The sequence below is a fragment of the Salmo salar genome, chromosome 14 (genome assembly GCF_965601325.2).
Source record: "Salmo salar chromosome 14, fSalSal1, whole genome shotgun sequence".
Lineage (NCBI taxonomy): Eukaryota > Metazoa > Chordata > Actinopteri > Salmoniformes > Salmonidae > Salmo > Salmo salar.
Genome location: NC_138304.1, coordinates 103,146,098 through 103,171,084, shown reverse-complemented (window position 1 = coordinate 103,171,084; position 24,987 = coordinate 103,146,098). Strand labels below are relative to the sequence as shown.

General features: G+C 47.0%; 1 protein-coding gene across 1 annotated transcript in view; it reads left to right on the top strand.

Annotated features, from left to right (window-relative positions):
- The window catches only part of LOC106570710 (hippocalcin-like protein 1), an 83,115-nt gene that overhangs the window by 26,765 nt on the left and 31,363 nt on the right, over positions 1-24,987 (top strand). The window contains exon 2 of the mRNA XM_045695061.2: positions 22,158-22,305. Within this exon, the coding sequence (XP_045551017.1) occupies positions 22,210-22,305 (96 nt within the window). The 5' untranslated portion in view covers positions 22,158-22,209. The remainder of the gene's footprint in view (positions 1-22,157; positions 22,306-24,987) is intronic.

Sequence of the window (24,987 nt, the reverse complement as noted above, 5' to 3'; positions counted from 1 at the left end):
TATGCTCGTTGTAAAGACTGGTATGGAGAGAGAGAGAGAGAGAGAGAGAGATTTTAGATACATTTAGAGTTAGATAAACTTGTATTTTTCGGCAAGGACAGATACAGGATACTACCCTCCACAACATAACCTTCACGCCAAATCAAAACTCAAAATAACCTGGAAGGATTTCCTACTACCAAATATTCATGTTTCCAAGCTATACAGGAAACACTACCAAGCTTGCTAGGACTGAGCAGATCTGACTGCTACTTAAATTAGCAATGAGGTGTGAAGTGAGAGGTGTCAAAGCCCTTGAGCCCAACAGTGGCGAGACCGTTTCACAGCCTACACCAAACCAAATGCAGAGGCCTTTGAAGCCCCCATCCCATTGTTCAGAGGTCATTACAATACAGTACCCTTTGGATGTAAAACATTTAAAAAGCACGAAAAGAGTACAAAAATAATCTTGTCATAGAAAATCAAGAGACACTTTTTGGCTGACTATTATAAAAATGGCAACATAAGCAATTTACTCTTCCACACAGACCATCCCTTGGCACAGTGCTATATTAACACACTACCCCTCTGTTAAGAGGGGGGGGGGGGGGGGTGTTAACGATGGGTGGAAATTGAGGATACTAGACAACGAGGACTCTTGAGTCAGCTAATATAAATCCCTGGAACAGTATTGGTACAGAGTAACTCCAAAAAAGTTTCAGCTGGACTTTCACATAATCAAAGAATTAGCCCGGCAGGATAAGCTCTCTGTTGAGAAAGATACCCCCCACCCTGAGCGGGTCAGACCAGACTTCTTCATTATATAACCCCACAGATGAGCAACCCCAAGCAGAAAGTCAACCTCCCAGCACAGAGTACTACTCCCTCATTGAAATGAAGGATACATTCACCCAGCTGGAGGTAAGGCAGGTGGAGCTGGAACAGCAGGTGAAAACACTCCAGTCAGCACAGACCCAGACAACAGTCCAGCACAACAACACCCCCTTAACCAGACCCGGAGAGCTGAAGGTGGAGAGAGACATGTCTGCACTCTGGACTGTGCTGAGACAACATCAACAGGAGAAAGAGCAGGAGAAGACCAGAGCACTAGAGGAGAGGATCAGAGTGCTGGAGGAGAGGGTGAGGGGGATGGAGGAGAGGGTGAGGGGGATGGAGGGAGAGGATCAGACTGCTGGAGGAGAGGGTGAGGGGGGATGGCATGTGACAGAGAACAACCCATTAGAGAGGTGGTCACACCCGTAGAGAAGCCAGCAGAACAGCCCACCTCAGACCCTGACCAAAGCCTTGACATCACAGCAGGACAGACAAATGAAGAACCCCAAACCCTGTGGTCCGCTCACCAACCAAGAATTCACAAATCAAATTTATTTATATAGCCCTTCTTACATCAGCTGATATCTCAAAGTGCTGTACAGAAACCCAGCCTAAAACCCCAAACAGCAAGCAATGCAGGTGTAGAAGCACGGTGGCTAGGAAAAACTCCCTAGAAAGGCCAAAACCTAGGAAGAAACCTAGAGTGGAACCAGGCTATGACGGGTGGCCAGTCCTCTTCTGGCTGTGCCGGGTGGAGATTATAACAGAACATGGCCAAGATGTTCAAATGTTCATAAATGACCAGTTTGCTTTTTGTTTATTTCACTTTTGTTTATTATCTAGTTTGCTTGCTTTTGCATTGTAAACATGTTTCCCATGCCAATAAACCACTTAAAGAGATGTTTTTTAACAGCGGCCTCTGCCTTTTCCATATGTATTAGAAGCTGAGATGAAAACCCTTGAACTCAATGTTGTGACCCTGCAACACACCTCTTACTCTCTTCACCTCTCTCTGTCCCTCTCCCTCTCTTCACCTCTCTTTGTCCCTCTCCCTCTCTTCACCTCTCTCTGTCCCTCTCCCTCTCTTCACCACTCTCTGTCCCTCTCCCTCTCTTCACCTCTCTTTGTCCCTCTCCCTCTCTTCACCACTCTCTGTCCCTCTCCCTCTCTTCACCTCTCTCTGTCCCTCTCCCTCTCTTCACCTCTCTCTGTCCCTCTCCCTCCCTTCACCACTCTCTGTCCCTCTCCCTCTCTTCACCTCTCTCTGTCTCTCTCCCTCCCTTCACCACTCTCTGTCCCTCTCCCTCTCTTCACCTCTCTCTGTTCCTCTCCCTCTCTTCACCACTCTCTGTCTCTCTCCCTCTCTTCACCTCTCTCTGTCCCTCTCCCTCTCTTCACCACTCTCTGTCCCTCTCCCTCTCTTCACCTCTCTTTGTCCCTCTCCCTCTCTTCACCACTCTCTGTCCCTCTCCCTCTCTTCACCTCTCTCTGTCCCTCTCCCTCTCTTCACCTCTCTCTGTCCCTCTCCCTCCCTTCACCACTCTCTGTCCCTCTCCCTCTCTTCACCTCTCTCTGTCTCTCTCCCTCTCTTCACCTCTCTCTGTCCCTCTCCCTCTCTTCACCACTCTCTGTCCCTCTCCCTCTCTTCACCTCTCTCTGTCCCTCTCCCTCTCTTCACCACTCTCTGTCCCTCTCCCTCTCTTCACCTCTCTCTGTCCCTCTCCCTCTCTTCACCTCTCTCTGTCCCTCTCCCTCCCTTCACCACTCTCTGTCCCTCTCCCTCCCTTCACCACTCTCTGTCCCTCTCCCTCTCTTCACCTCTCTCTGTCTCTCTCCCTCTCTTCACCACTCTCTGTCCCTCTCCCTCTCTTCACCTCTCTCTGTCCCTCTCCCTCTCTTCACCTCTCTCTGTCCCTCTCCCTCTCTTCACCTCTCTTTGTCCCTCTCCCTCTCTTCACCTCTCTTTGTCCCTCTCCCTCTCTTCACCTCTCTCTGTCCCTCTCCCTCTCTTCACCACTCTCTGTCCCTCTCCCTCTCTTCACCACTCTCTGTCCCTCTCCCTCTCTTCACCTCTCTCTGTCCCTCTCCCTCTCTTCACCTCTCTCTGTCCCTCTCCCTCTCTTCACCTCTCTCTGTCTCTCTCCCTCTCTTCACCACTCTCTGTCCCTCTCCCTCTCTTCACCTCTCTCTGTCCCTCTCCCTCTCTTCACCTCTCTCTGTCCCTCTCCCTCTCTTCACCTCTCTCTGTCCCTCTCCCTCTCTTCACCTCTCTCTGTCCCTCTCCCTCTCTTCACCACTCTCTGTCTCTCTCCCTCTCTTCACCTCTCTCTGTCCCTCTCCCTCTCTTCACCTCTCTCTGTCCCTCTCCCTCTCTTCACCTCTCTCTGTCCCTCTCCCTCTCTTCACCTCTCTCTGTCCCTCTCCCACCCTTCACCTCTCTCTGTCCCTCTCCCTCTCTTCACCTCTCTCTGTCCCTCTCCCTCCCTTCACCTCTCTCTGTCCCTCTCCCTCTCTTCACCTCTCTCTGTCCCTCTCCCTCTCTTCACCACTCTCTCTCTCTCCCTCTCTTCACCTCTCTCTGTCCCTCTCCCTCTCTTCACCTCTCTCTGTCCCTCTCCCTCTCTTCACCTCTCTCTGTCCCTCTCCCTCTCTTCACCTCTCTCTGTCCCTCTCCCACCCTTCACCTCTCTCTGTCCCTCTCCCTCCCTTCACCTCTTTCTGTCCCTCTCCCTCTCTTCACCTCTCTCTGTCTCTCTCTTTCTCTCTCTATCAATTCAATTTAAGGGCTTTATTGGCATTGGAAACATATGTTAACATTGCAAACCAAGTGAAATAGATAATAAACCAAAGTGAAATAAACAAAAAAAATGAACTCTCTCTTGTTCTTTCTCCCTTCTCTCTCTCTCTCTCCCCCTCTCTCTCTATATATATCTGTCTGTCTCTCTCTCTCTCTCTCTCTGTCTTTCTCTCTCTCTATATATATATATATATCTATATCTGTCTTTCTCCCTCTCTCTCTGTCTTTCTCTCTCTCTATATATATATATACATCTCTGTCTCTCTCTCTCTCTCTCTCTCACACTGATGACCTCTCTGCTGAAGGAAATTGGACACATTAAACAGAGAGAGAGAGAGAGAGACAGAGGGAAAGGAGGAGAATAGAAGATAGACAGACAGATGTTAGAATGAGGATGAGAGGGATTGAGAGAGAGAGAGAGAGAGATAGAGGGAAAGGAGGAGAATAGAAGATAGAGAGACAGATGTTAGAATGAGGATGAGAGGGATTGAGAGAGAGAGAGAGAGAGAGATAGAGGGAAAGGAGGAGGATAGAAGATAGACAGACAGATGTTAGAATGAGGATGAGAGGGATTGAGAGAGAGAGAGAGAGAGAGAGACAGAGGGAAAGGAGGAGGATAGAAGATAGACAGACAGATGTTAGAATGAGGATGAGAGGGATTGAGAGAGAGAGAGAGAGATAGAGGGAAAGGAGGAGAATAGAAGATAGACAGACAGATGTTAGAATGAGGATGAGAGGGATTGAGAGAGAGAGAGAGAGAGAGAGACAGAGGGAAAGGAGAATAATAGAAGATAGACAGACAGATGTTAGAATGAGGATGAGAGGGATTGAGAGAGAGAGACAGAAGGAAAGGAGGAGAATAGAAGATAGAGAGACAGATGTTAGAATGAGGATGAGAGGGATTGACAGAGAGAAGGAGAAGTAGATTAAATGGAGGTGTTCTACATAAGAATGAGTCCCACAAGGCCCAGCCAGAATAGATCTGTGTCCAATAGGGACCACACATACACACGCACACGCATGTGCACGCGCACAGAGCACACACAGATACTCACACACACAGAGCACACACACAGAGAACACACACACACACACACACACACACACACACACACACACACACACACACACACACACACACACACACACACACACACACACACAGACACCGAGAAAACACAGGCACAGAACACACATACACACACACACACACACAGATACACAGACACACACACACACACACACACACACACACAGATACACACACACGCACACACACACAGATACACACAAACACAGAGCTACTGAAAATTGTTATTTGTCCAGTCTAAATTTGACCAACTGGGGACATTTTGTTGAACCCCACAAGGTCAAATGCTATTTCTAAGGGGTTTAGGGTTAAGGTTAGAATTAGTGTTAGGGTTAGAATTAGGGTTAGGGTTAGAATTAGGGTTAGGGTTAGGCGCTAGGGTTAGGTTTAGGGTTAGGAGCTAGAGTTAGGGTTAGGGTTAGGGTTAGCGTTAGGGTTAGGGTTAGGAGCTAGAGTTAGGGTTAGGAGCTAGGGTTAGGGTTAGGAGCTAGGGTTAGGTTTAGGGTTAGGAGCTAGAGTTAGGGTTAGGAGCTAGGGTTAGGGTTAGGAGCTAGAGTTAGGGTTAGGAGCTAGGGTTAGGGTTAGGAGCTAGGGTTAGGTTTAGGGGTTAGGAGCTAGAGTTAGGTTTAGGGGTTAGGAGCTAGAGTTAGGTTTAGGGGTTAGGAGCTAGGGTTAGGTTTAGGGGTTAGGAGCTAGGGTTAGGTTTAGGGGTTAGGAGCTAGGGTTAGGTTTAGGGGTTAGGAGCTAGGGTTAGGTTTAGGGGTTAGGAGCTAGAGTTAGGTTTAGGGGTTAGGAGCTAGGGTTAGGTTTAGGGGTTGGAGCTAGAGTTAGGTTTAGGGGTTAGGAGCTAGAGTTAGGTTTAGGGTTAGGAGCTAGAGTTAGGTTTAGGGGTTAGGAGCTAGGAGCTAGAGTTAGGTTTAGGGGTTAGGAGCTAGGAGCTAGAGTTAGGTTTAGGGGTTAGGAGCTAGGAGCTAGAGTTAGGTTTAGGGGTTAGGAGCTAGAGTTAGGGTTAGGGTTTGGGAAAATAGGATTTTAAAATTTTAAAATGGACTGAATTATGTGTCCCCACAAGGTTAGCTGTAGAATACTCTGTGTGTGTGTGTGTGTGTGTGTGTGTGTGTGTGTGTGTGTGTGTGTGTGTGTGTGTGTGTGTGTGTGTGTGTGTGTGTGTGTGTGTGTGTGTGTGTGTGTGTGTGTCTGTGTGTCTGTGTGTGTGTGTGCGCAAGCCTATGATGAACATGTGTGTCCATACTGTACAGGCTTATATAACAAGAGAGGAAGAACAGCTGTTCGTCCCACCTCCCCGTCAGCACAAAGCTTATATAACAACAGAGGAAGAACAGCTGTTTATAATAGGACTTTCTTTCATGTCACTACTTCACAGGAGAGACGTTTGAACGTAAACCTTTTTATTTTTTTAATAAAAATTTGAATTTTTTTTTTTGGGTGGGGCAGAAATGCGTTCTGAAACATTTGAACTTTCATGTGCTTTAATAAGAATTGTGTATGCCATCTGTAAATACAAATAAAATGGATAAATTACGAGCCTAGTTGGTTTAGCCACAGAAAAAAAAAGGGCAGCAACCTTCCCGCATGCCGTGATTGGCTGAGATAATGAGTGGGCTTGACTTGCTGAGAGATGATTTCGGATTGGTCTGCCATATAGCACGCTTCTGTCTATTTGAGCTGGTTAGTATGTGTTGTAATCCTTTCTAATTCAGCTTTTTTTTTTAAATGATATTGCGTAGTAAAACTGCATAAGTTTTGCTCTCCACTTTCTGGAGGACCGAGTTTTGAAATCAGTGGAATTAGAGGATGATAGCTAAGGAGATGGAGAAAACACCTGTCTCCGGATTACATCTTCAAACTAAGGGAAACCGTGGCATCCGTGACAGGGAGACGCATCCTTCCATGATGTATACGACGGGTAAGATAGACTAGCTTGCAAAATGTTCAGATATTACACGTAAAATTTTGGGATTTCATTTCAAGTTGGCTCGTTAGCTAATGTTAGCTGGTTGGCTCGCTAGCTAATGTTAGCTGGTTGGCTCGCTAGCTAATGTTAGCGAGTTGGCTCGCTAGCTAATGTTAGCTGGTTGGCTCGCTAGCTAATGTTAGCTGGTTGGCTCGCTAGCTAATGTTAGCTGGTTGGCTCGCTAGCTAATGTTAGGTGGTTGGCTCGCTAGCTAATGTTAGCTGGTTGGCTCGCTAGCTAATGTTAGCTGGTTGGCTCGCTAGCTAATGTTAGCTGGTTGGCTCGCTAGCTAATGTTACGTGTATGATCTTATTATTCGTATCTAAGAGCCATTTGCTTGGCTAGCTATAGCCTAATGTTAGCTAGCTTACAATGAACTTGGTTGGTTAGCTACCTGCAGATTCATGCAGGGTAGTGACGTTATGAGTTGGGATTATGGTTCATTGTTTAGCTAGCTAGCTACATGTTTTAACAAAAGACTCCACTATGCAAGTAATAATTTCTTGTGTGTTCATAAGTTCAGTCTGGCCATCTACTCTGATTTCAGAGCACTCTCGTCTGAGTGTGCCAGAGTGCAGAATAACTTATGAATTTACGAATGCTCAACACCCGTTGAATTTGGCCGGTGTCAGTAAACGTTGGCAAAAAAGCGTAATTAAATTGTTGCCAGCAACACAGTTACCCTCATCTACTCTCTGGATAACATGAAAACAGCCTAACCTGCTCTGTTAGGGGGAGTAAAATGGTCAGTGAGCTGTTCTCTCATTTGTGTCTGGAAGTAGCTAGCCAGTTAGCCAGTTAGCTTGGGTGCTTGACTGCTGCTGTTAGGACAGAACGCTCGGATTAACCCTTAAAGAGATGGGTGGGGCTAAAGCTTAAGAGGGTGTGAACGATGCTGAATGGGTGGAGACAAAGAAGAGCTCTCCAGTAGTTTTACCAAAACATTCACAGGCCATTTTCTCAAAAGTGGAGTTACAAGTTGATCAACTTTCAAAGCAGAATTACTTTCCCATTGTTCCTCAAATGTAGTGTATGATATACCATTGTGTAGCTCTGTGTCTCTGCTTTTATCCAATGTAAAAAAAAACACAATTTTTAAATGTTGCTACATAAGACCGAATCGAGGCAGTCAGTCACTTATATAACACCAGAGAAAGAACCGCTTTTTAACCCAGCTTCCGATCTCACACTGACAGTCAGATGTCCTTACATGCTTTCCTTACATGCGTCCTTACGTGTATCCTTACATGCATCCTTACATGCATCCTTACATGCATCCTTACATGCATCCTAGGTGGCACCCTGTTCCCTTTATAGTTTTGACATGGCCTATAAGGGACATAACTGCTCTCTTTAATAGGGTCTATTGAGGGAACTAAGGCTTAGGGTTTACAACCCTTGGAGGGAGGGAGAGAGAGAGAGAGAGCGAGAGAGAGAGAGAGAATAAAGCTTATTAAATTGAATGGAATTGAATTGAGAGAGAGATGGAGCAAGATGACTGAAGGTGAAAGAGAGACAGAGAAATGGAAGCAGACTAATAGAGAAAAGGGAAAGACAGATGGAAGGAGTAACTCTGTGTCTCAGGTGGCGTTGCATAAAGGACAGGAGATAAAGGAATGAAAGGTGTGAGTAACTCTGTGTCTTCCTCCTATCTCCTGTCTCTCTCTCCCCCGTCTCTCTGTCTCCCTCATCCCCGTCTCTCTGTCTCCATCCTATCCCCGTCTCTCTGTCTCCCTCCTATCCCCGTCTCTCTGTCTCCCTCCTATCCCCGTCTCTCTGTCTCCTTCCTATCCCCGTTTCTCTGTCTCCCCGTCTCTCTGTCTCCCTCCTATCCCCGTCTCTCTGTCTCCTTCCTATCCCCGTTTCTCTGTCTCCCCGTCTCTCTGTCTCCCTCCTATCCCCGTCTCTCTGTCTCCTTCTTATCTCCCGTCTCTCTGTCTCCATCCTATCCCCGTTTCTCTGTCTCCCCGTCTCTCTGTCTCCCTCCTATCCCCGTCTCTCTGTCTCCCTCATCCCCGTCTCTCTGTCTCCATCCTATCCCCGTCTCTCTGTCTCCCTCCTATCCCCGTCTCTCTGTCTCCCTCCTATCCCCGTCTCTCTGTCTCCTTCCTATCCCCGTTTCTCTGTCTCCCCGTCTCTCTGTCTCCCTCCTATCCCCGTCTCTCTGTCTCCTTCCTATCCCCGTTTCTCTGTCTCCCCGTCTCTCTGTCTCCCTCCTATCCCCGTCTCTCTGTCTCCTTCTTATCTCCCGTCTCTCTGTCTCCATCCTATCCCCGTTTCTCTGTCTCCCCGTGTCTCTGTCTCCCTCCTATCCCCGTCTCTCTGTCTCCCTCTTATCTCCCGTCTCTCTGTCTCCATCCTATCCCCGTTTCTCTGTCTCGCCGTCTCTCTGTCTCCCTCCTATCCCCGTCTCTCTGTCTCCCTCCTATCCCCGTCTCTCTGTCTCCCTCCTATCCCCGTCTCTCTGTCTCTCTCCTATCCCCGTCTCTCTGTCTCCCTCTTATCCCCGTCTCTCTGTCTCCCTCCTATCCCCGTCTCTCTCCTATCCCCGTCTCTCTGTCTCCCTCTTATCCCCGTCTCTCTGTCTCCCTCCTATCCCCCGTCTCTCTGTCTCCCTCTTATCTACCCTCTCTCTGTCTCACAGTCTCTCTGTCTCCATTCTATCCCCGTCTCTCTGTCTCCATCCTATCCCCATCTCTCTGTCTCCCCGTCTCTCTGTCTCCCTCATCCCCGTCTCTCTGTCTCCCTCCTATCCCCCGTCTCTCTGTCTCCCTCTTATCTCCCCTCTCTCTGTCTCCCCGTCTCTCTGTCTCCATTCTATCCCCGTCTCTCTGTCTCCATCCTATCCCCATCTCTCTGTCTCCCCGTCTCTCTGTCTCCCTCATCCCCGTCTCTCTGTCTCCCTCCTATCCCCCGTCTCTCTGTCTCCCTCTTATCTCCCCTCTCTCTGTCTCCCTCCTATCCCCGTCTCTCTGTCTCCCTCCTATCCCCGTCTCTCTGTCTCCTTCTTATCTCCCGTCTCTCTGTCTCCATCCTATCCCCGTTTCTCTGTCTCCCCGTCTCTCTGTCTCCCTCCTATCCCCGTCTCTCTGTCTCCCTCCTATCCCCGTTTCTCTGTCTCCATTCTATCCCCTGTCTCTCTGTCTCCCCATCTCTCTGTCTCCATTCTATCCCTGTTTCTCTGTCTCCATTCTATCCCCGTCTCTCTGTCTCCCTCCTATCCCCATCTCTCTGTCTCCATCTTATCCCCATCTCTCTGTCTCCCTCCTATCCCCGTCTCTCTGTCTCCCTCATCCCCGTCTCTCTGTCTCCCTCCTATCCCCCGTCTCTTTGTCTCCCTCTTATCTCCCCTCTCTCTGTCTCCCCTCTCTCTGTCTCCATTCTATCCCCTGTCTCTCTGTCTCCCCATCTCTCTGTCTCCATTCTATCCCCGTCTCTCTGTCTCCCTCCTTTCCCCGTCTCTCTGTCTCCCTCATCCCCGTCTCTCTGTCTCCCTCATCCCCGTCTCTCTGTCTCCCTCCTATCCCCGTCTCTCTGTCTCCCTCCTATCCCCGTTTCTCTGTCTCCATTCTATCCCCGTCTCTCTGTCTCCCTCCTATCCCCCGTCTCTCTGTCTCCATCCTATCCCCATCTCTCTGTCTCCATCCTATCCCCATCTCTCTGTCTCCCCGTCTCTCTGTCTCCCTGTCTCTCTGTCTCCCTCCTATCCCCGTCTCTCTGTCTCCATTCTATCCCTGTTTCTCTGTCTCCATTCTATCCCCGTCTCTCTGTCTCCCTCCTATCCCCATCTCTCTGTCTCCATCTTATCCCCGTCTCTCTGTCTCCCTCCTATCCCCGTCTCTCTGTCTCCCTCATCCCCGTCTCTCTGTCTCCCTCCTATCCCCCGTCTCTTTGTCTCCCTCTTATCTCCCCACTCTCTGTCTCCCCTCTCTCTGTCTCCATTCTATCCCCTGTCTCTCTGTCTCCCCATCTCTCTGTCTCCATTCTATCCCCGTCTCTCTGTCTCCCTCCTTTCCCCGTCTCTCTGTCTCCCTCATCCCCGTCTCTCTGTCTCCCTCATCCCCGTCTCTCTGTCTCCCTCATCCCCGTCTCTCTGTCTCCCTCCTATCCCCGTCTCTCTGTCTCCCTCCTATCCCCGTTTCTCTGTCTCCATTCTATCCCCGTCTCTCTGTCTCCCTCCTATCCCCCGTCTCTCTGTCTCCATCCTATCCCCATCTCTCTGTCTCCATCCTATCCCCATCTCTCTGTCTCCCCGTCTCTCTGTCTCCCTGTCTCTCTGTCTCCCTCCTATCCCCGTTTCTCTGTCTCCATTCTATCCCCGTCTCTCTGTCTCCCTCCTATCCCCGTCTCTCTGTCTCCCTCCTATCCCCGTCTCTCTGTCTCCATCTTATCCCCGTCTCTCTGTCTCCCTCCTATCCCCGTTTCTCTGTCTCCATTCTATCCCCGTCTCTCTGTCTCCCTCCTATCCCCGTCTCTCTGTCTCCCTCCTATCTCCCGTCTCTCTGTCTCCCTCCTATCCCCGTCTCTCTGTCTCCATTCTATCCCCGTTTCTCTGTCTCCATTTTATCCCCGTTTTTCTCTCTCCATTCTATCCCCGTCTCTCTGTCTCCCTCCTATCCCCGTCTCTCTGTTTCCCCCCCATCCCCGTCTCTCTGTCTCCCTCCTATCCCCGTCTCTCTGTCTCCATTCTATCCCCGTTTCTCTGTCTCCATTCAATCCCCGTTTCTCTGTCTCCATTCTATCCCCTGTCTCTCTGTCTCCCCATTTCTCTGTCTCCATTCTATCCCTGTTTCTCTGTCTCCATTCTATCCCCGTCTCTCTGTCTCCCTCCTATCCCCGTCTCTCTGTCTCCCTCATCCCCGTCTCTCTGTCTCCCTCCTATCTCCCGTCTCTCTGTCTCCCTCCTATCTCCCGTCTCTCTGTCTCCCTCCTATCCCCGTCTCTCTGTCTCCATTCTATCTCCCGTCTCTCTGTCTCCCTCCTATCCCCGTCTCTCTGTCTCCCTCCTTTCCCCGTTTCTCTGTCTCCATTCTATCCCCGTCTCTCTGTCTCCCTCCTATCCCCGTCTCTCTGTCTCCCTCCTATCCCCGTCTCTCTGTCTCCATCTTATCCCCGTCTCTCTGTGTCCCTCCTATCCCCGTTTCTCTGTCTCCATTCTATCCCCAGGACCAGCTTGCTTAGGGGACTCTTCTCCAGGTTCATTTCTCTGTAGGTGATGGCTTTGTTATGGAAGGTTTGGGAATCACTTCCTTTTAGGTGGTTGTAGAATTTTAACGGATTTTTTCTGGATTTTGATCATTCCCGGGTATCGGCCTAATTCTGCTCTACATGCATTATTTCATGTTTTACGTTGTACACAGAGGATATTTTTGCAGAATTCTGCATGCAGAGTCTCAATTTGGTGTTTGTACCATTTTGTGAATTCTTGGTTGGTGAGCGGACCTCAGACCTCACAACCATAAAGGGCAATGGGTTCTAAAACTGATTCAAGTATTTTTAGCCAGATCCTATCAAATCAAAGTATTTTGGTCACATACACATGGTTAGCAGATGTTAATGCGAGTGTAGCAAAATGCTTGTGCTTCTAGTTCCGAGAATGCAGTAATATCTTACAAGTAATTTAACAAATTCACAACAACTACCTTATACACACAAATGTGAAGGGATGAATAAGAATATGTACATATAAGTATATGGATGAGCAATGGCCGTGCGGCATAGGCAAGATGCAGTAGATGGTATAGAATACAGTATATGCATATGAGATGAGTAATGTAGGATATGTAAACATTATCAAAGTGGCGTTATTTAAAGTGACTAGTGATACCTTTATTAAGTCCATTTATTAACGTGGCCAGTGATTTGAGTCTGTTTTTTGGTTTCAGCCTCTCTGTGTTAGTGATGGCTGTTTTACAGTCTGATTGCCTTGAGATAGAAGCTGTTTTACAGTCTTCTTGGTCCCAGCTTTTATGCACCTGTACTGTCCTCGCCTTCTGGTGCGCCTTCTTCAACACGCTGTCTGTGTGGGTGGACCATTTCAGTTTGTCCGTGATGTGTACGCCGAGGAACTTAAAACTTTCCACCTTCTCCACTGCTGTCCCGTCGATGTGGATGGAGGGATGCTCCCTCTGCTGTTTCCTGAAGTCCACAATCATCTCCTTTGTTTTGTTGACGTTGAGTGAGAGATTATTTTCCTGACAGCACACTCCGAGGGCCTTCACCTCCTCCCTGTAGGCCGTCTCATCGTTGTTGGTAATCAAGCCTACCACTGTAGTGTCGTCTGCAAACTTGATGATTGAGTTGGAGCGTGCATGGCCACGCAGTCATGGGTGAACAGGGAGTACAGGAGAGGGCTGAGAACGCACGCTTGTGGGGCCCCAGTGTTGAGGAGCAGTGGGGTGGAGACGTTGTTTCCTACCTTCACCACCTGGGGGTGGCCCGTCAGAAAGTCCAGGACCCCGTTGCACAGGGCGGGGTCGAGACCCAGGGTCTCCAGCTTGATGATGAGCTTGGGGGGGTACTATGGTGTTAAACGCTGAGCTTTAGTCAATGAACAGTATTCTTACATAGGTATTCCTCTTGTCCACAGGGGACCAGTACGGAGAAAAAATTGTAAACTGGGGATTATTATATATATACACACACACACACACACACACACACACACACACACACACACACACACACCACACACACACACACACACACACACACACACACACACACACACACACACACACACACACACACACCCTGTGCAGGGTGCTGTCTTTCGGATGGGATGTTAAATATATATATGTTGAAGATGGTGGGGTTTAAGCTGCATCCCTGTCTCACCCCCCCAGCCCTGTGGAAAGAAATGTGTGTGTTTTTTGCCTATTTTAACCACACACTAATGCTGTTTGTGTACATGGATTTTATAATGCCGAATGTTTTTCCCCCAACACAACTTTCCATCAATTTGTATAGCAGACCCTCATGCCAAATTGAGTTGAAGGCTTTTTTGAAATCAACATACGTGAGAAGACTTTGCCTTTGTTTTGGTTTAATTGTTTGTCAATTAGGCTGTGCAGGGTGAATACGTGGTGTGTTTTACGGAAATTTGGTAAAAAGCCAATTTGACATTTGCTTAGTACATTTCATTGAGGAAATTTTTCGAGTCTGCTGTTAATGATAATGCAGAGGATTTTCCCAAGGTTGCTGCTGACGCATATCCCACGGTAGTTATTGGAGTCAAATTTGTCTCCACTTTTGTGGATTTGGGTGATCAGTCCTTGGTTCCAAATATTGGGGAAGATGCCAGAGCTGAGGATGATGTTAAAGAGTTTAAGTATAGCCAATTGGAATTTGTTGTCTGTATATTTTATCATTTAATTTAGGATACCATCAACACCACAGGCCTTTTTGGGTTGGAGGGTTTGTATTTTGTCCTGTAGTTCATTCAATGTAATTGGAGAATCCAGTGGGTTCTGGTCGTCTTTAATAGTTGATTCTAAGATTTGTATTTGATCATGTATATGTTCTTGGTCTTTGTTCTTTGTTATAGAGCCAAAAAGATTGGAGAAGTGGTTTACCCATACATCTCAATTTTGGATAGATAATTCTTCGTCCAATTTTCCTAGAAGTGGTTTGATTCTATGGATTCTTCAATTACATTGAGCTGATTTCTGACGTGCTGTTCCTTCTTTTTCCGTAGTGTATTTCTGTATTGTTTTAGTGATTCACCATAGTGAAGGCGTAGACTCAGGTTTTCTGGGTCTCTATGTTTCTGGTTGGATAGGTTTCTCAATTTCTTTCTCAAACCATTTGTCATTGTTGTTCATTTTCTTTTGCTTTGATCTGATAGTGGTGTCAGTGGACTGACTGAACAGTCTGAGAGACTCTGGGTTGAGGTCAGTGATAAAGTAGTCTACAGTACTACTGCCAAGAGATGAGCTATAGGTGTACCTACCATAGGAGTCCCCTCGAAGCCTACCATTGACTATGTACAGACCCAGCGTCCAACAGAGCTGCAGGAGTTGTGACCCGTTTTTGTTGTTTATGTTGTCATAGTTGTGCCTAGAGGGGCATATGGGGGAGGGAATGCTGTCACCTCCAGGTAGGTGTTTGTCCCCCTGTGTGCTGAGGGTGTCAGGTTTTGGCATTTAGGTCACCACAGAATTGTACATGTCCCTGGGCTCTCTCTCTATCTCTCTCTCGATCTATCTATCTACCAGGCCTAAACTCTGGTCTTTGTCCTAAATCCATAGTTCCAGCTCCAAACACAAACCATAAATATTCAGTTCGGCAAAATATCCTCCAAGATGTCACCAAGTGTTCCATGACAATAACACATCTCTTTTAGGATTCTTAGAATGATATTAGAGCCTTTGGTATCAACATGACATGTACTCTTCCCACAGGGACCAGTACGGGAAAAAACATGTATGAAATGTATGCATTCAGTACTGTAAGTCGCTCTGGATAAGAGCGTCTGCTAAATGACTAAAAATGTTTACAAAAAAAATAAAAAATGTAAATGACATGCAGGCAAGTAGTTTTCACTAAACCCACGTTTTGGATAGCCTGGTTCCACCCCTTGGAGTCTAGTTCCTATTTGCATCGCTTGCTATAGGAGGTTTTAGGCTGGGTATCTGTAAAAACACTTTGTGACAACTGCTGATGTAAGAAAATGGGATTCATGAAATAAATGTGATTGATTTGGTTAAGAGATGTGTTGGTTTTATGATGGTTATGTGATGGTTGATTTATGTACTTATGTAATGCTCATTGCGATGCTTTGGCTGTGAAAGCATTTGTGATTTATCAACTGAAAGATAATGTCCGACTCTCATTTCAACACACCAAGCCAGACCATCACTTTGGATTTGATTATGCAAATGAAAAACCTGGGATGAATATTATGAATGATCAAATCATTATTCAACAGTCCATTCCTCCCCACACACACCGCTTTGAATCCTGTAGATACGCACACTTGCACTCATACACACACACTCATATACACACACACACACACACACACACATACACACACACACACAGTGTTTCTTTTTGTGGCTGGGGGTTGCTCGCCGACACAAAGAACACAGGGTTATTAATTACTGCAGGTACTGATTTTCTCCTGTGTGTGTGTGTGTGTGTGTGTGTGTGTGTGTGTGTGTGTGTGTGTGTGTGTGTGTGTGTGTGTGTATGTGTGTGTGTGTGTGTGTGTGTGTGTGTGTGTGTGTGTGTGTGTGTGTGTGTGTGTGTGTGTGTGTTCTCCAAACACTCCCCTGTGGATCTGAACGGCCTCTCTCTCTCTGAAGGGCCTCTCTCTCTCTGAAGGGCCTCTCTCAAGGGCCTATCTCTCTCTCTCAAGGGCCTCTCTCTCTCTGAAGGGCTTCTCTCTCTCTCTCTCTCTCTCTCTCTCTCTCTCTCTCTCTCTCTGAAGGGCCTCTCTCACTCTGAAGGGCCTCTCTCTCTCACACACACACTCTGAAGGGCCTCTCTCTCTCTCTCTCTTAAGGGCCTCTCTCTCAAGGGCCTCTCTCTTAAGGGCCTCTCTCTCTTAGGCTGGAGTCACTATAACTCGTTTTTCAGCCACTCCACAAATTTCTTGTTAACAAACTATAGTTTTGGCAAGTCGGTTAGGACATCTACTTTGTTCATGACACAAGTCATTTTTTGTTGTTGTTTATGGACAGATTATTTCGCTTACCGTAAATTCCGGACTATAAGCCGCAACTTTTTTCCCACGCTTTGAACCCCGCGGCTTAAACAATGACGCGGCTAATATATGGATTTTTCCCGCTTTCAATTTTTTTTTCCCAAAAAAAAACACATTCTGTGACGTGCTCAGTTTTTTGGCGGCATGAAGCTTTCATTAGACCAATGAAATTGCCGAACGGGTTAAGGTCAAACAACTTTTTTGTTTACTGTTTAGATTAAATCAAGCGCTCTCAAACTTCCCATCATTCTGATTACGGTAGTCATTTTGTCACCCTCATCATGGCAAAGACACAGAGAAATGCATATGATGCAGCTTTCAAGTTGAAGGTGATTGATCTGGCTGTTGGAAAAGGAAATAGAGCTGCTGCACGGGAGCTTGGTCTTAATGAGTCGATGATAAGACGTTGGAAACAGCAGCGTGAGGAATTGACTCAGTGCAAAAAGACAACTAAAGCTTACTGCTAATTTTTATTTTTATTATTTTTTTGTTACAAGCCGTGTTTCGTTAAAGCCTATTTATTTTTGTTACAAGCCGTGTTTCGTTAAAGCCTATTTATTTTTGTTACAAGCCGTGTTTCGTTAAAAGCCTATTTATTTTTGTTACAAGCCGTGTTTCGTTAAAAGCCTATTTATTTTTGTTACAAGCCGTGTTTCATTAAAGCCTGTGTAAAGTTAATTTGTTTCAATGTACCGGTAGGCACCTGCGGCTTATAGACATGTGCGGCTTATTTATGTTCAAAATATATATATATTTTTTTTTATTCAGTGGGTGCGGCTTATATTCAGGTGCGCTTAATAGTCCGGAAATTACGGTATAATTCACTGTATCACAATGCCAGTGGGTCAGAAGTTTACATACACTAAGTTGACTGTGCCTTTAAACAGCTTGGAAAATTCCAGAAAATGATGTAATGGCTTTAGAAGCTTCTGATAGGCTAATTGACATCATTTGAGTCAATTGGAGATGTACCTGTGGATGTATTTCAAGGCCTACCTTCAAACTCAGTCCCTCTTTGCTTGACATCATGTGAAAATCAAAAGAAATCTGCCAAGACCTCAGAAAATAAATTGTAGACCTCCACAAGTCTGGTTCATTCTTGGGAGCAATATGAAGGTAACACATTCATCTGGACAAACAATAGTACACAAGTATAAACACCATGGGACCACGCAGCCGTCATACCGCTCAGGAAGTTCTGTCTCCTAGAGATGAACGTACTTTGGTGCGAAAAGTGCAAATCAATCCCAGAACAACAGCAAAGGACCTTGTGAAGATGCTGGAGGAAACAGGTACAAAAGTATCTATATCCACAGTAAAACGAGTCCTATATCGACATAACCTGAAAGGCCGCTCAGCAAGGAAGAAGCCACTGCTCCAAAACCGCCATAAAAAAGCCAGACTACAGTCTGCAACTGCACATGGGGACAAAGCTTGTGGAAGGCTACCCGAAACGTTTGACCCAAGTTAAACAATTTAAAGGCAATGCTACCAAATACTAATTGAATGTATGTAAACGTCTGACCCACTGGGAATGTGATGAAAGAAATAAAAGCTGAAATAAATCCTTCTCTCTGCTATTATTCTGACATTTCACATTCATAAAATAAAGTTGTGATCCTAACTGACCTAAAACAGGGACATTTAACTAGGATTAAATGTCAGGAATTGTGAAAAACTGAGTTTAAATGTATTTGGTTAAGGTGTATGTAAACTTCCGACTTGGAACTGTGTGTATGTATATATATATTTTCCTTTATTATTCCCCGCAAACCCTACCACCCCTCACCTAATTGGAGTAAACTAATTAACAATAACACTTAGGCTTCTCATTCCATACTAATTTATATTCATTTCACGGACACAATCTATTTTACAGTGGTTATATTTTGTTTGTTTTTATTCCTGGCCTTCCTCTATTTCTGAACACCATCCAGTTGTGATTTCTATTTGCCGTATATTTTTCAACTGTGCTGTGATGTTTCACAAAAGTTCTGAACCTTTCTATTCTCATAGATTCTACATATTGTAAATTAAATATCTTTTTTTTTGCTAAGAGTATTATACTATTATTTCAATTGACTATGACTTTTTAAAATCACCCAGCAGTGCTATTTGCTCCAGGTAAATATTGCAGTTCTTCAGCCATTCCTGGACTTGTAACCAAAAACAACCTACATATGGACAGTACAAAAACAAATGATCTAATGATTCTGTCTCTTCGCAGAAAAATCTGCAGAGCTGGTATGGTTCTATCCCCCATATATATATATATATATAAATAACATTCCATGGGTTGCAAGAATGTTGTATCATTTAAATTTAAAAAAATGTTGAATCCGGTGTCGTTTTGGGGTGTCATAAACCTTCTGCATTGGAATCAGTACATCAAAAAATCTCTTCCCAACTATTTTGCAATTTATATGGCACAGCTTTCAATTTTTGTGTCCTTAAAACCTCTACAGGATCGGTGGGTCGCCCCATGGGACGGTTGAGCTAACGTAGGCTAATGGGATTAGCATGAGGTTGGAAGCAACAAGAACAATCTAAAACTTTGTACATGCACTGCTCAAAGAAGGAGATGATTGTGGACTACAGGAAAAGGAGGACCGTGCACGCCCCCATTCTCATCGACGGGGCTGTAGTGGAGCAGGTTGAGAGCTTCAAGTTCCTTGGCGTCCACATCACCAACAAACTAACACGGTCCAAGCACACCAAGACAGTTGTGAAGAGGGCACGACAAAACCTATTCCCCCTCAGGAGACTGAAAAGATTTGGCATGGGTCCTCAGATCCTCAAAAGGTTCTACAGCTGCACCATCGAGAGCAACCTGACGGGTTGCATCACTGCCTGGTATGGCAACTGGCCTCGGCCTCCGACCGCAAGGCACTACAGAGTGTAGTGCGTACGGCCCAGTGCATCACTGGGGCCAAGCTTCCTGCTTTCTAGCCATCACCACTCCATTAGTACATTTCAGTAATTTAGCAAACACGCTCTTATCCAGAGGAACTTACAGTAGTGAATGCATACATTTCATACATTTTTATTTTCCCGTACTGGTCCCCCATGGGAATCCAACCCACAACCTTGGCGTTGCAAACACCATGCTCTACAAACTGAGCCACACGGGATGTATCCATTTGTTTTGTCTTGTTCCCTGCACACCTGGTTTTCATTCCCCAATCACACTACATGTATTTATTCCTCTGTTCCCCCTCATGTCTTTGTGGAAGATTGTTTGTGTGTTACGTGTGTTGAATGCACTAGGCTTGTGTGCGTTTTTCCCGTGTTTTTTTCACGAGGCCTGTTTTGTATACATTTGATGTGTTGTGACTGTCTTGCGCGTTAAACACTTTGCCTTGTTGGCTGGAGGTTTTTGGACGCAGCTGCGTCCGTCTGTATATTCTCTCCTGCCGAAATAAAGTGTGCGCCTCTTCACAATTTCCTGCTCTCCTGCACCTGACTTCAGCACAAGTACACACACGCCTTGACAATACATATTCACTTTAACCATATCTACATGTACACACTACCTCAATCAGCCTGACTAACCGGTGTCTGTATGTAGCCTCGCTACTGTTATAGCCTCTCTACTGTATACAGCCTCGCTACTGTTATTTTTCACTGCCTTTTTACTGTTGTTTTTATTTCTTTACTTACCTATTGTTCACCTAATACCTTTTTTGCACTATTGGTTAGAGCCTGTAATTAAGCATTTCACTGTAAGGTTGTATTCGGCGCACGTGACAAATAAACTTTGATTTGATGTGGCCAAAATCTAAATTGTGCCTGGGCTGGAATAATACATTATGGCCTTTCTCTTGTATTTCAAAGATGATGATACAAAAAATATTTTTAAAAACGCATGTTGTTTTCTTTGTGTTATCTTTTACCATATCTAATGTGTTATATTCTCCTACATTCATTTCACATTTCCACAAACTTCAAAGTGTTTCCTTATTTATATATATATATATATATCCTTGCTTCAGGTCCTGAGCTACAGGCAGTTAGATTTGGGTTTGACATTTTAGACGGAAATTGAAAAAAAGGGTACGATTCCTGAAACGTATGTATTTTTATTTATCACAAGGTGAACATTAGTGGATGTCCTCTCTGAGCTGTGTAGCATCCTCTCCTCTCTGCTCCTCTCCTCTCTGCTCCTCTCCTCTCCTCTCCTCTCCTCTCCTCTCCTCTCCTCTCCTCTCCTCTCCTCTCCTCTCCTCTCCTCTCCTCTCCTCTCCTCTCTGCTCCTCTCCTCTCCTCTCCTCTCTGCTCCTCTCCTCTCCTCTCCTCTCTGCTCCTCCTCTCCTCTCCTCTCTGCTCCTCTCCTCTCTGCTCCTCCCCTCTCTGCTCCTCCCCTCTCTGCTCCTCCCCTCTCTGCTCCTCTCCTCTCTGCTCCTCCCCTCTCTGCTCCTCTCCTCTCTGCTCCTCTCCTCTCTGCTCCTCCCCTCTCTGCTCCTCCCCTCTCTGCTCCTCTCCTCTCTGCTCCTCCCGTCTCTGCTCCTCTCCTCCCCTCTCTGCTCCTCTCCTCTCTGCTCCTCCCCTCCTCTCCTCCCCTCTCTGCTCCTCTCTGCTCCTCTCTGCTCCTCCCTTCTCTTCTCCTCCCCTCTCTGTTCCTCCCCTCTCTGCTCCTCTCATCCCCTCTCTGCTCCTCCCCTCTCTGCTCCTCTCCTCTCCTCCCCTCTCGGCTCCTCTCTGCTCCTCTCCTCCCCTCTCTGCTCCTCCCCTCTCTGCTGCCTCATATTAAACTCTCAGTTGGTTGCATATAAACCCAGTCTGTCTCATTGACGTCATAGTAAAGGCAGAAGGGACCTTCAGGATTATCGAACGGTTGTGAATTGTTTTAAGCCTGTAATGGGTGACGAAATGGTTTTAAGTGAAATAGGAGAGAACAGAAATAGAACTGTTGCATATGAGGTAAAACATTGCTAAACGGAAATGCGTTACACAGTACCGCTGCATTTTGCTGTAAAACCCTGCAAAAAATGTTGCTACAAAGTTGTAATCCTAGGCTCAAAGTGTATGATGTTTTATCTGACTGACTTTTGATGTAATGGAAGACTACATACATAGCCTTCACAAAGTATTCATACCCCTGGACTTATTCCACATGTTTTTGTGTTACAGACTGAATTCAAAATGGATTAAATATTTTCCCACCCATCTACACACAAAACCCCGTACTGACAAATTGAAATCATCATTTTTAGAAATGTTTGCCAAGTTATTGAAAATGAAATACAGAAATATCTCATTTACGTAAATATTCACACCCCATGAGTCAATACATGTTAGGAGCTCCTTTGGTAGCGATTACAGCTGTGAGTCTTTCTGGGTAAGTCTCTAAGAGCTTTACACACCTGGATTGTACAAAATGTACAAGTTATTCTTTTTTTTTATTTCTTCAAGCTCTGTGGTTGTTGATCATTGCTAGACAGCCATTTTCAAGTCTTGCCAAAGCTTTTTAAGCAATTTTAAATGTAGGATGTAACACAACAAAATGTGGAAACATCAAGAGGTGTGAGTACTTTCTGAAAGCCACTGTATCGATGATCTTTGATTGGACAGCAGACCCCTGTTGTTATGGTTACAGCCCATAGACACTTCTGTCATTTATTATTTGGTTTCAGATTGCTTCCTGATTTAATTGGTCATTGACTTTTTCTCTCTAGTCTGTGATTGGCCACTTCACCCTCTGTGATTGGTTACTCACTCTCTTTCCGTCCTCTGCGATTGGTCACTCAGACTCTCTCTTCTCTGTGATTGGCAGGTTCTGACCAGGGGCCTGGTAGTGTGTGTCGCCACGGTGTTGCGTCGTTGCCATGGGGAAACAGAACAGCAAGCTACGGCCAGAGATGCTTCAGGACCTGAGAGAGAACACGGAGTTCTCTGACCACGAACTACAGGAGTGGTACAAGGTCACTACACAGTACACACACGAGTGCACACACACACACACACACACACACACACACACACACACACACACACGCACACACACACACGCACACACACACACGCACACACACACACGCACACACACACACACACACACACACACACACACACACACACACACACACACACACACACACACACACACACACACACACACACACACACACAGATAAGATGGTGCTATACTGGATGGCAGCCGTTTTGCAAACTCTGACCCAACTTTGCTATTTTGCGATTCTGTTGCCGTTTATTTTTTATTTTCTCTAAATGTATCTGCTATCATTTCATACAAACGACAAGAACGTTTGAACATCAGATGGGCAGCTACTTACCTCATTTCTGGCTTCAAGTTCGCCCTGGACGCTTTCTGGAATTCCTAACCCAATTTTCGAGCTACCAAAGAGGGAACGCTAACGTCACAAAGGCAAGAGAGGGGGGGGGGGTCCTGGTGAGATTGAGCTGAAGGGAGAACCGGCCACCTCTTCTCTCCATTCTATTGGCTAATGTACAGTGGTAGCCTGATCACCGGTGACGATGAGTCAGCCTACAGTTTAGGAGGTCAGTGACCTGACAGTGTGGTGCCAGAACGACAATCTCTCCCTCATTGTCAGTAAGACCAAGGAGCTGATCATTGACTAGAGGAAACGGGGGGGGATCGTTGACTAGAGGAAACGGGGGGGGGTTTGACTAGAGGAAACGGGGAGGGGGGTTGACTAGAGGAAACGGGGGGGATCGTTGACTAGAGGAAACGGGGGGGTTGACTAGAGGAAACGGGGGGGGTTGACTAGAGGAAACGGGGGGGTTGACTAGAGGAAACGGGGGGATCGTTGACTAGAGGAAACGGGGGGGATCGTTGACTAGAGGAAACGGGGGGATCGTTGACTAGAGGAAACGGGGGGGATCGTTGACTAGAGGAAACAGGGGTGGATTGTTGACTAGAGGAAACGGGGGGTGATCGTTGACTAGAGGAAACAGGGGGGGATCGTTGACTAGAGGAAACAGGGGGGGATCGTTGACTAGAGGAAACGGGGGGTGATCGTTGACTAGAGGAAACAGGGGGGGATCGTTGACTAGAGGAAACAGGGGGGGATCGTTGACTAGAGGAAACGGGGGGTGATCGTTGACTAGAGGAAACAGGGGGGGATCGTTGACTAGAGGAAACAGGGGGGGATCGTTGACTAGAGGAAACAGGGGGGGATCGTTGACTAGAGGAAACGGGGGGTGATCGTTGACTAGAGGAAACAGGGGGGGATCGTTGACTAGAGGAAACAGGGGGGGATCGTTGACTAGAGGAAACGGGGGGTGATCGTTGACTAGAGGAAACAGGGGGGGATCGTTGACTAGAGGAAACGGGGGGATCGTTGACTAGAGGAAACGGGGGGTGATCGTTGACTAGAGGAAACGGGGGGGATCGTTGACTAGAGGAAACGGGGGGGATCGTTGACTAGAGGAAACGGGGGGATCGTTGACTAGAGGAAACGGGGGGGATCGTTGACTAGAGGAAACGGGGGGGTTGACTAGAGGAAACGGGGGGGGTTGACTAGAGGAAACGGGGGGGTTGACTAGAGGAAACGGGGGGATCGTTGACTAGAGGAAACGGGGGGGATCGTTGACTAGAGGAAACGGGGGGATCGTTGACTAGAGGAAACGGGGGGGATCGTTGACTAGAGGAAACAGGGGGGGATCGTTGACTAGAGGAAACGGGGGGTGATCGTTGACTAGAGGAAACAGGGGGGGATCGTTGACTAGAGGAAACAGGGGGGGATCGTTGACTAGAGGAAACGGGGGGTGATCGTTGACTAGAGGAAACAGGGGGGGATCGTTGACTAGAGGAAACAGGGGGGGATCGTTGACTAGAGGAAACAGGGGGGGATCGTTGACTAGAGGAAACGGGGGGTGATCGTTGACTAGAGGAAACGGGGGGGGATCGTTGACTAGAGGAAACAGGGGGGGATCGTTGACTAGAGGAAACGGGGGGTGATCGTTGACTAGAGGAAACAGGGGGGGATCGTTGACTAGAGGAAACAGGGGGGATCGTTGACTAGAGGAAACGGGGGGTGATCGTTGACTAGAGGAAACGGGGGGGGATCGTTGACTAGAGGAAACGGGGGGGATCGTTGACTAGAGGAAACGGGGGGGATCGTTGACTAGAGGAAACGGGGGGTGATCGTTGACTAGAGGAAACAGGGGGGGATCGTTGACTAGAGGAAACGGGGGGGATCGTTGACTAGAGGAAACGGGGGGTGATCGTTGACTAGAGGAAACAGGGGGGGATCGTTGACTAGAGGAAACAGGGGGGGATCGTTGACTAGAGGAAACAGGGGGGGATCGTTGACTAGAGGAAACGGGGGGTGATCGTTGACTAGAGGAAACAGGGGGGGATCGTTGACTAGAGGAAACAGGGGGGGATCGTTGACTAGAGGAAACGGGGGGTGATCGTTGACTAGAGGAAACAGGGGGGGATCGTTGACTAGAGGAAACGGGGGGATCGTTGACTAGAGGAAACGGGGGGTGATCGTTGACTAGAGGAAACAGGGGGGGATCGTTGACTAGAGGAAACGGGGGGATCGTTGACTAGAGGAAACGGGGGGTGATCGTTGACTAGAGGAAACGGGGGGGGATCGTTGACTAGAGGAAACGGG